At 46.2% G+C, this 13,468-nt stretch overlaps 2 protein-coding genes across 2 annotated transcripts; both read right to left on the bottom strand.

Annotated features, from left to right (window-relative positions):
- Positions 1-5,768: 5,768 nt before the first annotated feature.
- Positions 5,769-7,091, bottom strand: LOC129002225 (uncharacterized protein F54H12.2-like). Its single transcript, XM_054429876.1, has one exon. It carries the CDS (start codon positions 7,089-7,091, stop codon positions 5,769-5,771), a length of 1,323 nt encoding a protein of 440 aa, XP_054285851.1.
- A 1,647-nt stretch (positions 7,092-8,738) lies between these two features.
- On the bottom strand, positions 8,739-9,890 carry LOC129002217 (uncharacterized). The gene has a single exon (XM_054429867.1). It carries the CDS (start codon positions 9,888-9,890, stop codon positions 8,739-8,741), a length of 1,152 nt encoding a protein of 383 aa, XP_054285842.1.
- Positions 9,891-13,468: the final 3,578 nt, after the last annotated feature.

Raw genomic sequence — 13,468 nt, 5'->3', positions numbered from 1 at the left:
GGTGGACGAAAAGGAGGCGTGCGAAATGAAGGGCTCGGGCTGGACCTTCGCGAGGATCGTAGACATGGAGATCCGCGTCAATGTTTACCGACCTCTCGGAGGTAGCTCGTACGTCCCGTTGCCCCAAAGCGTCGCTGCTAAAAAGGCCGTGATCAACGTGCTGAATGATCGGGATCAAAAATGCTTCATGTACGCCATTTTGTCCAAATTTATTCATAATCCCTATCGTCACCAGCTAAACGCCACGGACTTTTCACCCGAGTTCCGTGCGCGAATTGATTTAGATTTTTCCCAATTAACTTTTCCTGTACGGCTGGAGCAAATCCCGACATTTGAGAAGAGAAACGTTGGAGTAAGCGTAAACGTGTACGGATTGGATCGGGTCCGGACTACACGGAGAGACGGTCAATTAACATCAAAGTACGAATACATCGTATATCCACTCCGTGTAGTAGACCGAGAACTCGATGACCATTTCGACCTCTTGTACCTGTCAGATCATGAAACTACACATTATGCACTCATCAAAAACTTCGAGAGATTGGTCAGGAGCCAGATCACTCGACACCATGGTAGATTGTTCATTTGCAAGCGCTGTTTCGCTCATTTTGACAACACACCGACAGTTGACGGTAAACGGGGTGAGCAGCGACTTGCAGAACACAAGAAATATTGTTTAGACCATGCGCCGTTGCGCACCGATCTGGCTCCTAAGAAACACATTAAGTTTGATAGGTACGAGCGTACACAGCGACAAAGATTTACTATTTATGCCGACTTTGAGTGTGCGCTCGTACCATACGATCAAGAAGACGACCAACAACCTCTCACAGATCCACCGACAGTCCCCCCTCCGGATGAAGATCCAGCAACACAGCGAGGGGGAAAACCACATAAAAACAATAGACCGGATTCTGATCATGTCAGGACAAGGAAGGTTCACAGACCGTACGCGTACGCTTACTACGTTCGTGATAGCCACAGGTTAGGAGCCAATCAAGTAGACCGCGGTAACACGTTTTCGGAACTTCGTCTCTATAGGGGTGAGAACGCTGCGCATCATTTTATGGAATCCATCAAGAAAGACGTCCGGCATATAGGAGATGTTTTGTACAAAACACGCCGGACCGAACCACAATTAGATGCGCAGCAAGAAGCGGAGTTTCGTGCCGCCACCAGATGTCACATCTGTAAGAAACCATTCGTCGACGGTGACGGTGACGGCCGAAACGATCCAGCAGTTCGTGATCACCAACACTCACCCCCCTACACGTTTCGAGGTGCAGCACATCGGTCTTGCAATTTAAAATTCAAGGAGCAAGACACGATACATTGCTACTTCCACAATTTGAGCAATTTTGATGCTCATTTTGTGGTAAGAGAGCTGGCCATAGACGGGGGTGACGTAAACGTACTCGCCAACACAGAAGAAAAATACATCTCCTTCAGTAAACGATTCGTACATGACGGTGCGAATCGTCACAACCGACTCACACTTAGATTTGTAGATTCTTATAGATTTTTGTCCCGAGCCTTGTCAAATTTAGTTTCCCTTATGCCAATAGAACATCTTAAAATCACAAAATCCTTTTTTCCTGCCGATGCTGACTTTGCATTAGTACATCGCAAAGGAGTTTTTCCATACGAGTACGTAACGTCACTCTCGGTATTGGACGAAAACGTGTTACCGCCGCCAGAATCCTTCAGAGACAGCCTACGCAAGGAGGACGTAAAAGAAGAAGATTATGCTCACGCCCGACGCGTATGGTCACACTTCAATTGCACAACCCTCGGAGACTATGCCGACTTGTATTTGAAAACAGACGTGTTGCTGTTGGCGGACGTCTTCGAGGGCTTTCGGGACCAGTGTCTGGAACATTACGACCTCGATCCAGCCCACTGGTTGACCTTACCGTCGTACGCTTGGGACGTGATGCTCTTCAAAACTGACGTGACCCTGGATACCCTACAGGACGTAGATATGTACCTGTTCTTCGAGAAAGGGATCCGGGGTGGCTTGACCCAGTGCGCAACCCGACACGCTGTCGCCAATAATAAATACACCAACGCTACCACCGTCAACAATCCTTCAACATCAGCAGGTGGTAGCAGGAGTAGCAACAATAAGAGGCGAATTGAAAATGGCGTCAGCCGAGACGGTCGGTTCGCACCTTCGACTAGCGTTAGCGCCGTAGATAACAACAACCACATATATGGAGATTATATTATGTACTACGACGCAAACAACCTATACGGATGGGCCATGTCGCAGTCGCTCCCGTACAAAGATTTCGAGTGGCTGTCGCGTCAGGAAATAGACGAATTGGTCATCGAGGACATACCGGCAGACGGAGATGTAGGCTACGTCTTGGAGGTGGATTTGGAGTATCCACGAGATCCTCGACTCCATGACAAACACCGAGACCTGCCGTTCTGTCCGGAACTGCGGAAAGCGCCTCGAGACCAATTGCCATATGCGGACGACGTCCTCCGCACATACAGCGTAGGCAAATCTGCTAAACTAATGGTCACCCTGTTTGATAAAGACGCATACGTAATCCATTATCGAGCACTTCAGCAGGCGATGGACAACGGATTGCGTGTGCGTCGGATACATCGTGTTCTGCGCTTCAAGCAGCGAAAGTGGCTACAACCGTACGTGGCGATGAATACCAGACTCAGGCAGCAGGCCAAGAACAAGTTCGAGGTGGAACTATTTAAGCTTATGGTCAACGCTGTCTATGGTATGAGCCTCCAGAATGTAAGAAAACATATTAACATAAAATTGGCTACAAACCCGAAAACGTACACCAAGTATGTGGCCAAGTCTAATTTCAGTGACCGGACGTGGTACAACAAAGACTTGGCCCTACTACACATGAAGAAAGTCCGCGTCATCTTGGACAAGCCGGTGTACGCGGGTATGTGCATTCTGGACCACAGTAAGACGTGGATGTACGGATTCCACTACCGTCTGCAAGAGCGGTATGGAATAGATCGGCTCAGACTTCTCTACATAGACACAGACGGGCTGATCTATTTAATCCGTACCGTAGACGTCTACGAGGACATGGTGAATCACCTGGACGACTTCGATACCAGCAACTATCCCCGGGACCATATCTGCTACGATCCAACCAACGCCCGGGTCCTGGGGAAATTCAAGGACGAAGCCAATGGGGTGATCATTAGTGAATTCATCGGCCTGATGGCGAAACTGTACTGCTTCATGTTCCTGCGGAGCGATAGCAGCGAAGACGGTGTCGGCGACGGTTTACCACCTGTGAAACGGGCCAAGGGGGTGAATCGCGCCGTAGTGGCCAAAGGCCTGACTGTAGACGATTACAGACGATGTCTACAGGAACAGCGGGTCTTGTACACGGATAACGATCGGTTTCAGTCCCGACACCACATAATATACTCCGTTGTGGTGTCGAAACGATCGATGGCGCCGTACGACGACAAACGTTATATCGAAGAGGACGGCGTCAATACGTTACCGTGGGGTCACTATAAAATTCCAACGCACCGGGCAATGCTTTTGGCTCCAGAAGACAGCAACGGGAACTCCAGTAGATGCCACAGTCGTCGCAACATTGCATCGTCACCGTCAGCGACAATGGATGCGAGCGATAACGACGTTGACATCGAAGAAGTAGATTGAAGCAGTACAACAATAACATCTACATAGTGCGCGTGTTTGCGGTGCATAAGCCTCGGATCGTCGTCGTGGTGGTGATGGCAAAGACAATTGACGGACAACAACTAGTTAATTATATTAGGAACCAAATATACGAGGAATTAAATTTTATTAGGTAATAAATTCTAATTTATTTAGGAATCAATTAGTATTGAATTAGTAACAATTTTTAGTTACTAATTTCATTCAGATTTTATATTGAATAAAGTAATAAATTATTTTAACTGTGATATTAGATAAAAAAAAAATTGTTTTATTTTAATATTTATTTATATAATGTTATTATAATAATAAAATATATAGTGAATTGTCACTAACTTGTTTTGATTTATATAGAGTCATAATGGTAAATAAAGCAAAACCAAATATTTTTCAATATAAACATGTGTTTTTATTTTTCCCAAATTTACTAATTCTAATGTACATTAGATAATTATAAATATATATTTTTTTGCAAAAATTCAATTCGATAATTATACAATTCAAATAGAAAAGAAAAAAAAACTCAGGTAAGTGTATGGTATGGTCAGTGGTGATAAAGCATATGGAAGAGTCTTCGGACCAGGAAGTCGTTGTTGGCTGCATCGGTGGGTGTGATGACAGAAGAGGTGTCACCGTTGAACAGCTGTACAAAATCGTTCATTGTCTTGTCGTACATTATGCGACAGTACAGGTAAGTTAGACAGTAGTGTCCACACACGGAAGTGTCGTGGCGTTGGAGTTGGTACTTGTTCGAGACGTAACGACGAGAATTTCGTCTGAGAAACTGTTGGTATTCGGCCAAAAACGGTTGACGGCCGAAACTGTCGAAATATTCTATATGCGTAGCTTCACTGTCCATGTAGAAGGCCACCCAATGTTCCCCGCTTTCCGTGTGCGGCATTGTGTTGACTACTATGGCCGTCGAAGGTTCGATACGTGTTGGCAGGCGGTCTGACGCGTACACTCCTGTGTTCGCTATTTTCTCGCGTGGTAGTTGAGACAAATATTTCGTGATGTCGGTAGTATTCATTATCATTTAATTATTATAATTCTTCGTAGTCGTAGCCGTCTCCTTCTTCGTATTTGTTGTCCTCGTTCTCTTCTTCTTCTTCTTCGGAAATGGTATCGAGACCGCTGATACCACTGCTGTTGATCGATGTAGTCGTCACTGTCATCGATGCTTGGGTTATCAGTGACGGTGATGATGCAGCCGCAGCTGTTGATATACCGTTGTCAACTTCGTCATTGTAGCAAGTCCTCAACTGTTGTCTACTACAAAGGTAGCACGACGACAAACCGCAGTGTGCGTTCTCTTTTGTGGCAGCGGAAGTAAGCAGTAACCAACCGCGTAAGAGAGTGCAGTTAGACAGTGAACAACGGTGTTTTACGCTCTTGTGTTGACCGCATCGCAACACGTTGGCAGACAGTAGATTACCGACCGAAGCCAGTGATCCACAACCCATATCACTCAAGTCCACCACAACCGTAGTCGAGGTGGTAGCAGCAGCAGCAGCAGCTATCTCGTTGGTCCATCTGTCGTACTTGTTATTCTGTGCAAAGATCTGCCCGATAGTCATACCGTCCGACGCGGTGACGATTAAATTCTTGACTACATATTCTTTCTTTTCCACTCCTTTCACATAGACGACGCTGCGACGTGAGAGACATGTGCGCAGTTTATCAATCAACACGTAGTAGGGCACGTCACCACGATTCCAGTCGAGTCCGTGACAGTGTTTGGTCAACCAGTAGGACTCTCTGAGTTTATCTGCGGACAGTGAATCACGATCGAACGGCGCACGTGCTACGTGATGTAGTAACAAAGTACCGGTTGACACGTCGACCACACTGGCCTCTTTCACTATGAATTCGTTGTTGTTGTCCTTGAAACATTGTAAGTCCAAAACAACTGCTGTAGATTCCTGTTTATAATTATGTGTTGGTGTTTGTGTCTGCTGGCGCGACGGAGCGTGACGGTAACAACGATCCATCACGGTCGAATGTCGATGTTAGACTGAGCTGAGTGGCGGTGACGTAGGCATGAGCTGCGGATGCTCATGTATTTTTGTTTTATTTGTTGTTGTTTTTATCCACTAAAATCCACGGACACGTTGCGGTGTCGATCCACTTCGATGACGTTGTCTAATTCGGCGTACACTATACAGTTGACGGACGCGGCCAACGCTTCTTTGAATTGCAGTTCGATGCGTAAATTACCGTTACGCACCAGGTTCCAGTGACTTGATTCACCGGCCGACATGTCCGGCGTCAAGTCGAACGCCATCAAGCAGTAGCCATTCGGATACTCCGTTCTGTCGATCTCGTTGCCCTTGTCGGCGAACTGTATTCCGGTGCCGGTGAACAACGTATGATATGCGAGAGCGTACAGTTTTGAGTCGCCCGTGAAGGCCGGTGTCAACGCCTTACAGGGCACTTGTTCACCGTCGATGTAAAGAGCGAAATAGTTCAAATTGAAATGTTGAAAATTGAACGGGTTCTTCTTGAAATCGCCGTTGAACGCCACGTTGTCCACCAGTCCTACGATGATACGTTTCGGCAACTGTCCCAGGAACACGCTGTCCAACGTCTTGCCCAGGATACCACTCGGCAGCGTGATGGATTTCACGTCCACGCGTGTAATCGGATACTTGGCCGTGCCACTCTCCAGCGTCTTGCTGTGCGCCACCAACACGCCGGGATTGATCTTACAACGACGGACGAACAGATTCGCCTCTCGAATGTGCACCTTGCAATCCGTCGCAGTTTTTGACATGACGGCAAACGAGTTTCTCGATCTGACGAGACGCAATCGCATTTCGACACCGTTCAACATAAACTTGTCTTGATTGCACAAGTCCAGATGTAAATTGCCCACCATGTCGACGTATGTGCTCTTCTTGACGAATCCTCGTCGCTTGACCAGTCCGTCATTGGCAATGTCGCAATCGTCCATTTTGTCGGCTTTGTCTTCGTAGAACAGCGTAGTCGTGAGATGTGACTTTTTCGCACTACCACCGTAGTTCAGTAGGTTTTCCAAATAGGCACGATACGCGTACGTATTGTTTTGCGGTGACACCAGTTTGTGATTGACGAACAGATCCACTTGACTGAACAGTGAGTGCAGCCAATTGTTTACCGGACCAATTTCTTCCACTAACGCCTCTTCCACTTTTGTGCCGTCGCCTTTCACTATTGTCGCCTCGACGTGTAACAGTGTTTGCGTCAAGTCCGTGTATTCTTCTCCGTTAGCCGGTATGACGAACTCTATAGGCGAATCGTCTGTCAAAGACGAGATAGGCTTGTACTGAATCCACTTACCGTTCTCTATACTAGTCTGAGTGGGTGGTAACGAGAATAAATCCAATTCGGTTTTCACACATTCGCACGATTTCTGATGGATGAACGACATGTTGTTGTTGTAGAAAAATTTTATCACGTCTAATTGAATATATCTATTGCCGGTAATCCTACTCGTGCTCTCGTTCTTTTCGTAGATCGAATCTTTTTAGACCTGCTCCTGCGCGTCGTCCTCCTCTTACTGCCTGTTGTAGAACGTCGAGTTTTCGTTCTTTTAATCCTTTTGGTCGTAGTTCTGCGCCGTTTATTCGTTTTCTTATGCTGTCTCTTGGTGGCGGTAGAATATTTTCTCATGCTCCTCTTCCTCCTCCGTTTAGTGGCGGTAGCAGTGGACGTCCGTACTCTTAGAAGTGTCGCCAACGACTGTGGCGTGACGCGACGTATTCGTCTTTTCTTATACACCGCGCCACCGCCACCACTCAATACACGTTCTACTTTGTCATCAGCTCTGCGTTTCAGCGAGCCGGTAAATTCTTTGAGACGAGCAGCAGCCGCGTACTTGGGATGTTGCGTACCACCGGCGGACACCAAGTCACCCAAGAATCCGACTCCCGAACGTAACGCCTCCTTGCCGACAGTGGTCGCGCCGGACTTCAGTAACGGTGCCACAGAACGTACGAGTCCGGCGAGAAAACTGCCGATACCGTGTCCACGCTGGAATGCCGCACCTCTGTACACGGATGACACGCCATGTCCCGACTGTTGCAATTGTCGCCGGTAGTATGCCAAATACGGATCGTTCGTATTCATCGTTGCTGCTGCTGCTGCCACTGATGTTTATGCTATCGTCGTCGTCGTCGTCGTCGTCGTCGTCGTCGTCGTCGTCGTCGTCGTCTATTTAAGCTGTCGCGAGCGATCGGCGCAGGTGTAGCTTCATGCACGTAGTCCCGAAGTGGAATGGCAGTCGATCACCCGTGCTGCCCCTTAAGTCGATTTCCACGTTCTCGAACGCACTCTTGATGACAGGCACGTAGTGTGGATCCGTGAAATGAACGGTCTTGTGTGCGCCGTACACGTAGTTTGACGTATCGATGTTGACGATCTTCAATAACGGCGCCACCGTATCGCCAACCAATTGTGGCTCGACCAAATCGCAATACACGTACATGTCACCCGGCAGTCCGGCTTGTATGTTGGCCGGCAGTTTTGCTTTCTTGTTGCTCTTCAAGTCCGTCTCGGCGGGATCAAACCCCATCTGCAGCGCGAGACCTGTGCTCAATTCCATTTGTACCACGTGACTGCGAATCGCTATATCCACCACTTTGGTGTTTCTGTCGTAGACGAACGTTGCGTAAAACTGTAAGCTTTCCATAGTGTTTATCACACGTATCAGTTCTTCGATATCTTTGTAGTTGCCGGGCTCAACGTTGAGAATTTTCACCTTGACTTTGTTGGTTTTGTCGGAACCACCGGTGGCTATGTCGCTGAGACCTTCGTAGTAGATGAATATTTTCGCGTCTTTGCCCACCGTCAGAAACGAACAGGGATAATGCGCTTCGACCAGTGCCACTTCCCATTCACCGTCCGTCAGATGTATCGACGTGGGCAGTTGAGTGATATAATCGGCCACAGTGTTGTTCGGATAGTAGTTCATCGAACTGTTACTGGGCAGTGTCAAATAGAACTGACTGTGTTTGCTCATTTTTTTTATTATAATTATTATTATTTATTTATTTTGTTTTTTTTGCTGATGCGTGCCTTATAATTGTTTAACTTCCGACGCCGGTATCCAAGAGTTAAACTCGTTACCGTAACCTATCCACTTGACGAGGTAACGCTTACTGCGACCGACACCTTTGGTGTCAAGTATTTTATCGATTTCGTACAGACGGTCCGGTGGCAGAGTGATCTTCTGCAATTCTTCTTCGTAGAAACGACCGATCAATGGTGATCCATTCAAATCACGCAACAAGTACAACGGCAACGGATGATGGCCGTATTCGCGGTCCACGACAAACACTTCTTTACTCCAGTTCGTCTCGTATCCTTTGGTGAACGTACCTTTTTCCTTAGCGATACGCACCGTGTCACCCGCTATGAATTTCGCCTTTCTACGCTTAGGCAATTTAGTCTTGATGCCGCTGCCACTGCCACTGCTGTACATGTTCTTCCACACTCTATAAACGATTTTCTTATCTTCTTTCTTCACGTCTATCGGCCGTAAGCCTCTGCCACCGTCAGTGCCCAAACTTCTGTGTGCACTTCGATTGTAGGCGTTCACCAGTTTTTGTAACACGTTGATGTAACGGTGCGTGTTTTTGTACGTGAGATAGCGCCACATGCGTGATTTCAAAGTGCGATTGACACGTTCAACGACCGCCGATTTCACGTCGGGGTTCTGTGTCGTGACGTATCTGACATTGTATTTTCTGAACAATTGTTTCACCTTGGCGCCGGTGAATTCCGTACCCTTGTCCGTCTGCAGACATCTCGGAGGTGTGACGGTGGTTTTTTTAAATATGTTCTCGAACGCGTTGGCCACTTCTGCGCCGCTCTTAGTTTTCAACGGCACCACGTACAATCTTTTACTGAACACGTCTATCGCCGTCAACAGATAATTGATTCCGTCGTTGAACGCACTCAGACCGCGCATGTCATTCAAATCTGCTTGCCACAATTCGTCCGGACCGAATACAACGTAACGGTTGCGTGCGAATCGTTTACGCACCGGCTTGTGCAATGTGTAAGTGTCTTGTGTTCGTAACCAGTCCAACACCACTTTTCGTGTTGTCTTTTTATTTTTCCCCTTGTTATTGTTTTTCTTCTCAATCCCGTCACGAATCGCTCGCACTAGAGGTGTGACGCCACCGTATGATGCCGGATCTTCGGGATCGTAGTACAATCGTTCCATGATTTATCCGCACTATGGTGAAAACGGTTCCCACCTGTCCAACGGTGAAAGTGATTGATCTCTATCTTGCTGTTGTTGTGTTCGTTGTCTTCGATGAGCCGCCAACGAGGGTAACGGTGACGTAGGTGATAGCGTCCGCTGCTGATTAACGTAAGCAGAACGTAAACGATCGCGCATAGGTGTTCTCGGTGCCGACGATATGATCGGACTACTTGCCGCAGCCGACGCCACGTCACCACGTAACGATCTGTATCCCGCACCCAGATACTGTAACGCCGTTGAATTGTTTATATACTCCTTGGGCACATTCATGTCGCGTAACGCGTTCATGACTTCGTACCAACCGGCGGGCATGTAATCCACCATACGGACTCTCACTATGCAGTGTAATATGTCCACGATGTTCGAATCGGGAATTTTTTCATTTCGCACATACACCGCAAAGTCCTTATCCCAATTTATCACACTACCTTCGCGGACGATGAATCGTAACAGATTACGCACATCCGGCTTGTACGTTTTAGAAAAAGTGTCCACTATCTCCTCCACTGTACCGGGTGGCGGCGACGACGCTGATGCTGCTTGCAGTAATGATGCTGCTGATGATGATGATGATGTTGATGTCTCTATGATGGGAATACTGATCGGTTGTCTATTGACAGAGGCAAAATGTAAAAATCTTTGCAACACCTGTTGATATTGCTTCCATTTTTCGTAATCGCTCAAAGTTTTATCCGTCAATATGCGATGCATTTCATTATCGATACTGTTGCCTCTGTCATCTCCGAATCGATTCGATGACGACTTTATATTATCATTGTTGTTGTTTTTGTTGTTGTTGTTGTTGTTGTCACCACTGTTGCGTAACCGCTCGATCAACTCTTGCGGTACGACGACCATTTTCTTCGCGTACTCCATTATTATTGTGGAATGGATTTATGAAGTATGGCTTGTAGTACGGTGCTCAACAGTATGGGCAGTAGGAAACCGCCTCCTTTCTGTACTAGATATTGGCGTTTCTTAGCCCAAGTCTCACCTCTTTTTACCAATCGTCTGAGATTCGTTTTATACTTGTTCAATTGTCTCTTGCGTTTGTCAGACACCGATACGTTACCGCGTAACAGGTTGTATGCGCACTCGCACACCGACCGTATACGACTGATGTCGCACACCTTTAACAGCGCTTTACGTTCCTTCGGTGTAGCGTGTACGAGTGCCGACAGTAGAGCCGCGTCTTTCCTCACACACTGCGACATGACGACTGATACTTACCCGATGTGGATGTGTTCTATTTATTATTAATGTGGCCCCTGCTACCACTAATCTTCGGTAGGTATACAGAATTAATCGGATCGTCCGGAAAGATAGTCGAACGAATGCGCATCTCATCCGGTGTAGATTGTTTTAAGTCTATCAGCAGATATGCGTGTGGATCGCGTGTAGCGTCCGCGTATGCTTCCTCTATAAATTTAGTATTATCCGGATAGATTTGACGAGCTAAATGTTTTATCTGAGCCCGATCTCTAGGGTTCTTAAAACACACTATGTAATGAGCATTAAGGGAAATATCTCTCTGACCGCGACCTTGATGAAACAGATTCTGCGTTATAAAGAAAACACTCAAGCTTTTGTGATGTGATCCTTTAGTAAACAGATCCACCACACTGCTGTCTGTTTCACGCATCATATCGTCCACGATGATCAAATTAGGTACACTTCCGTCGAAATCGTTCATGTCTGGCAGACTGTTTCTGTACTGGACAATACCTCCTCTGCCTCTGCTGCCACTGCTACTGCTCTGTTGGACAATATCATTCGAGTGCGGATGATGCCAATATATGTTAGCAAAATCCGTATCACAAATTTCATTTGAGTGATCTATGAATCGCATGACGAATTGTGATTTACCAGAGCCCGAAGGGCCGGCTACTATGGCCGAAAACGGATGTTTCCACCTCAAGTCCATTTTGCTTACTGACTACACTAACATCACCACAAACTAATTTATGCTAATTATTTATAACAATAGGGAAAAAGGAGTGTAAATAAAAAGACTATTTGATTATGCTGTGAACGTGACTATACGTATTGACTTACAAAACCTATCAAAGTTACAATTTCATTTTAAGAAAATTACAATAATCATTAGTTTTTGAGGTTAGTAAAAATGATAATAAAAACAGTTTTGTACATTAATTTAAATTTATTTCAAACAAACTCCAATGGAGTATATTTACTGCCAGCTGGAGCGCTTCTTCTGACGAGGCATAGTCGATCACCGAATCCCCTGTTGTACTGCTCAATGCGTTGATCTGTGATCGCCTCGTTAAAGCGTCGTGGTAGGTAGACACGGATGTAGAGCTCATCGCCGAGTAGTCCTTCCAGCACAACCATGATAGTCTCTCCGTACGGTGTGTTCACTCGTTCGAATTTCACAATACGATAAGCGCACTCTTCACAAAGATCGATGATCTTCGTGTATGGCGTGTTTAATTGCACGGCGTTGAGTTCATTTTTTAAGTCCATCACATCACTGCTGCCTCCACCTCCTCCACTACCACCGACACTGACTGACTCGCATTTCGGCATAATAAATGTTTTAGTGAAAAAAGTTTAAGTCAAGCAAAACTGTACACACGTTCGATCCGCACAGTGGTTAGACGATGAATGAATTGTTGTAGAAGCAGCGACAGCGCAGTGGTGGGGTGAAGAATGCAGGTGTGTCTCAATATTTCTCAGAATCCACCCCTGTAGAAGAGTCTAGCACAGACCGGTTTTTTGTAGTTGTTTCTTTTTGTTTCGCCCCCTCGACTGCAGCTGCACATCAACACGTGGCTTCTTGGAAACGCTGCTATTGTTGGTATAATCTTTTGTCTCATCCGATTGCATCATCTTCTCTGGCGCCACAGAACGTTTCTTCCTTTGTTTTATTCTTCCACCGTTTTCGATTGCGCAATCCATTGGTCGGCGCCACGCGGGTAGCGGCGTCATTGACTTTGTCACACCGTGTATTTTCGGGACTCCTGTCAAACGATCGACCCATAAATTCTCTAATTGTGACAGTAAATGATTCACACTGTTGTATATTTTATCTCCTTTCTTTTCATTCAAATATATGCCGCAACTGTGTGTTTGCACTCCTTCCTCAAATAAATGTAATTTCAATAAAACTCGCCCTCGATTAGCGGGATTCTGTACGGTGTATTGAAAATCTTCGTCAATCCACGTAATGGTTGGCGAATCGTTAGCCGATCTAAACACCCATCCTTCGTCTTGCCCTTGACCTAGTTCATCTTCTTTTTCTTCTTCTTTGTTAATTTCACTACCAATATCAGCTTGCACATTTATATCACGAGTCTTCTTCTTCTTGTTGTTATTAATTTTCTCCTGCTTATGCTGTTGCTGCTGCTGTAATTGTTTCAGCTCAAAGTCTGGCTGCTCCACATGTTCTGTAGAAAAACCACTGATTGCGTTATCCTCCAACGCTTGTATCTCCTCCATAATAAAACGTATTGTTTTTTCTGTATCAGCAATATTAGACATACCGACGTCACCAGTAGTAGTACTAGTAGTAGTAG

The sequence above is a fragment of the Macrosteles quadrilineatus genome, unplaced genomic scaffold (assembly GCF_028750875.1).
Source record: "Macrosteles quadrilineatus isolate MER2022 unplaced genomic scaffold, UCM_ALF_1.0 Scaffold_1__1_contigs__length_201487025, whole genome shotgun sequence".
Classification (NCBI taxonomy): domain Eukaryota; kingdom Metazoa; phylum Arthropoda; class Insecta; order Hemiptera; family Cicadellidae; genus Macrosteles; species Macrosteles quadrilineatus.
The sequence above is the reverse complement of the archived record's forward strand: the minus strand, read 5'-3'. Positions and strand labels throughout refer to the sequence as shown.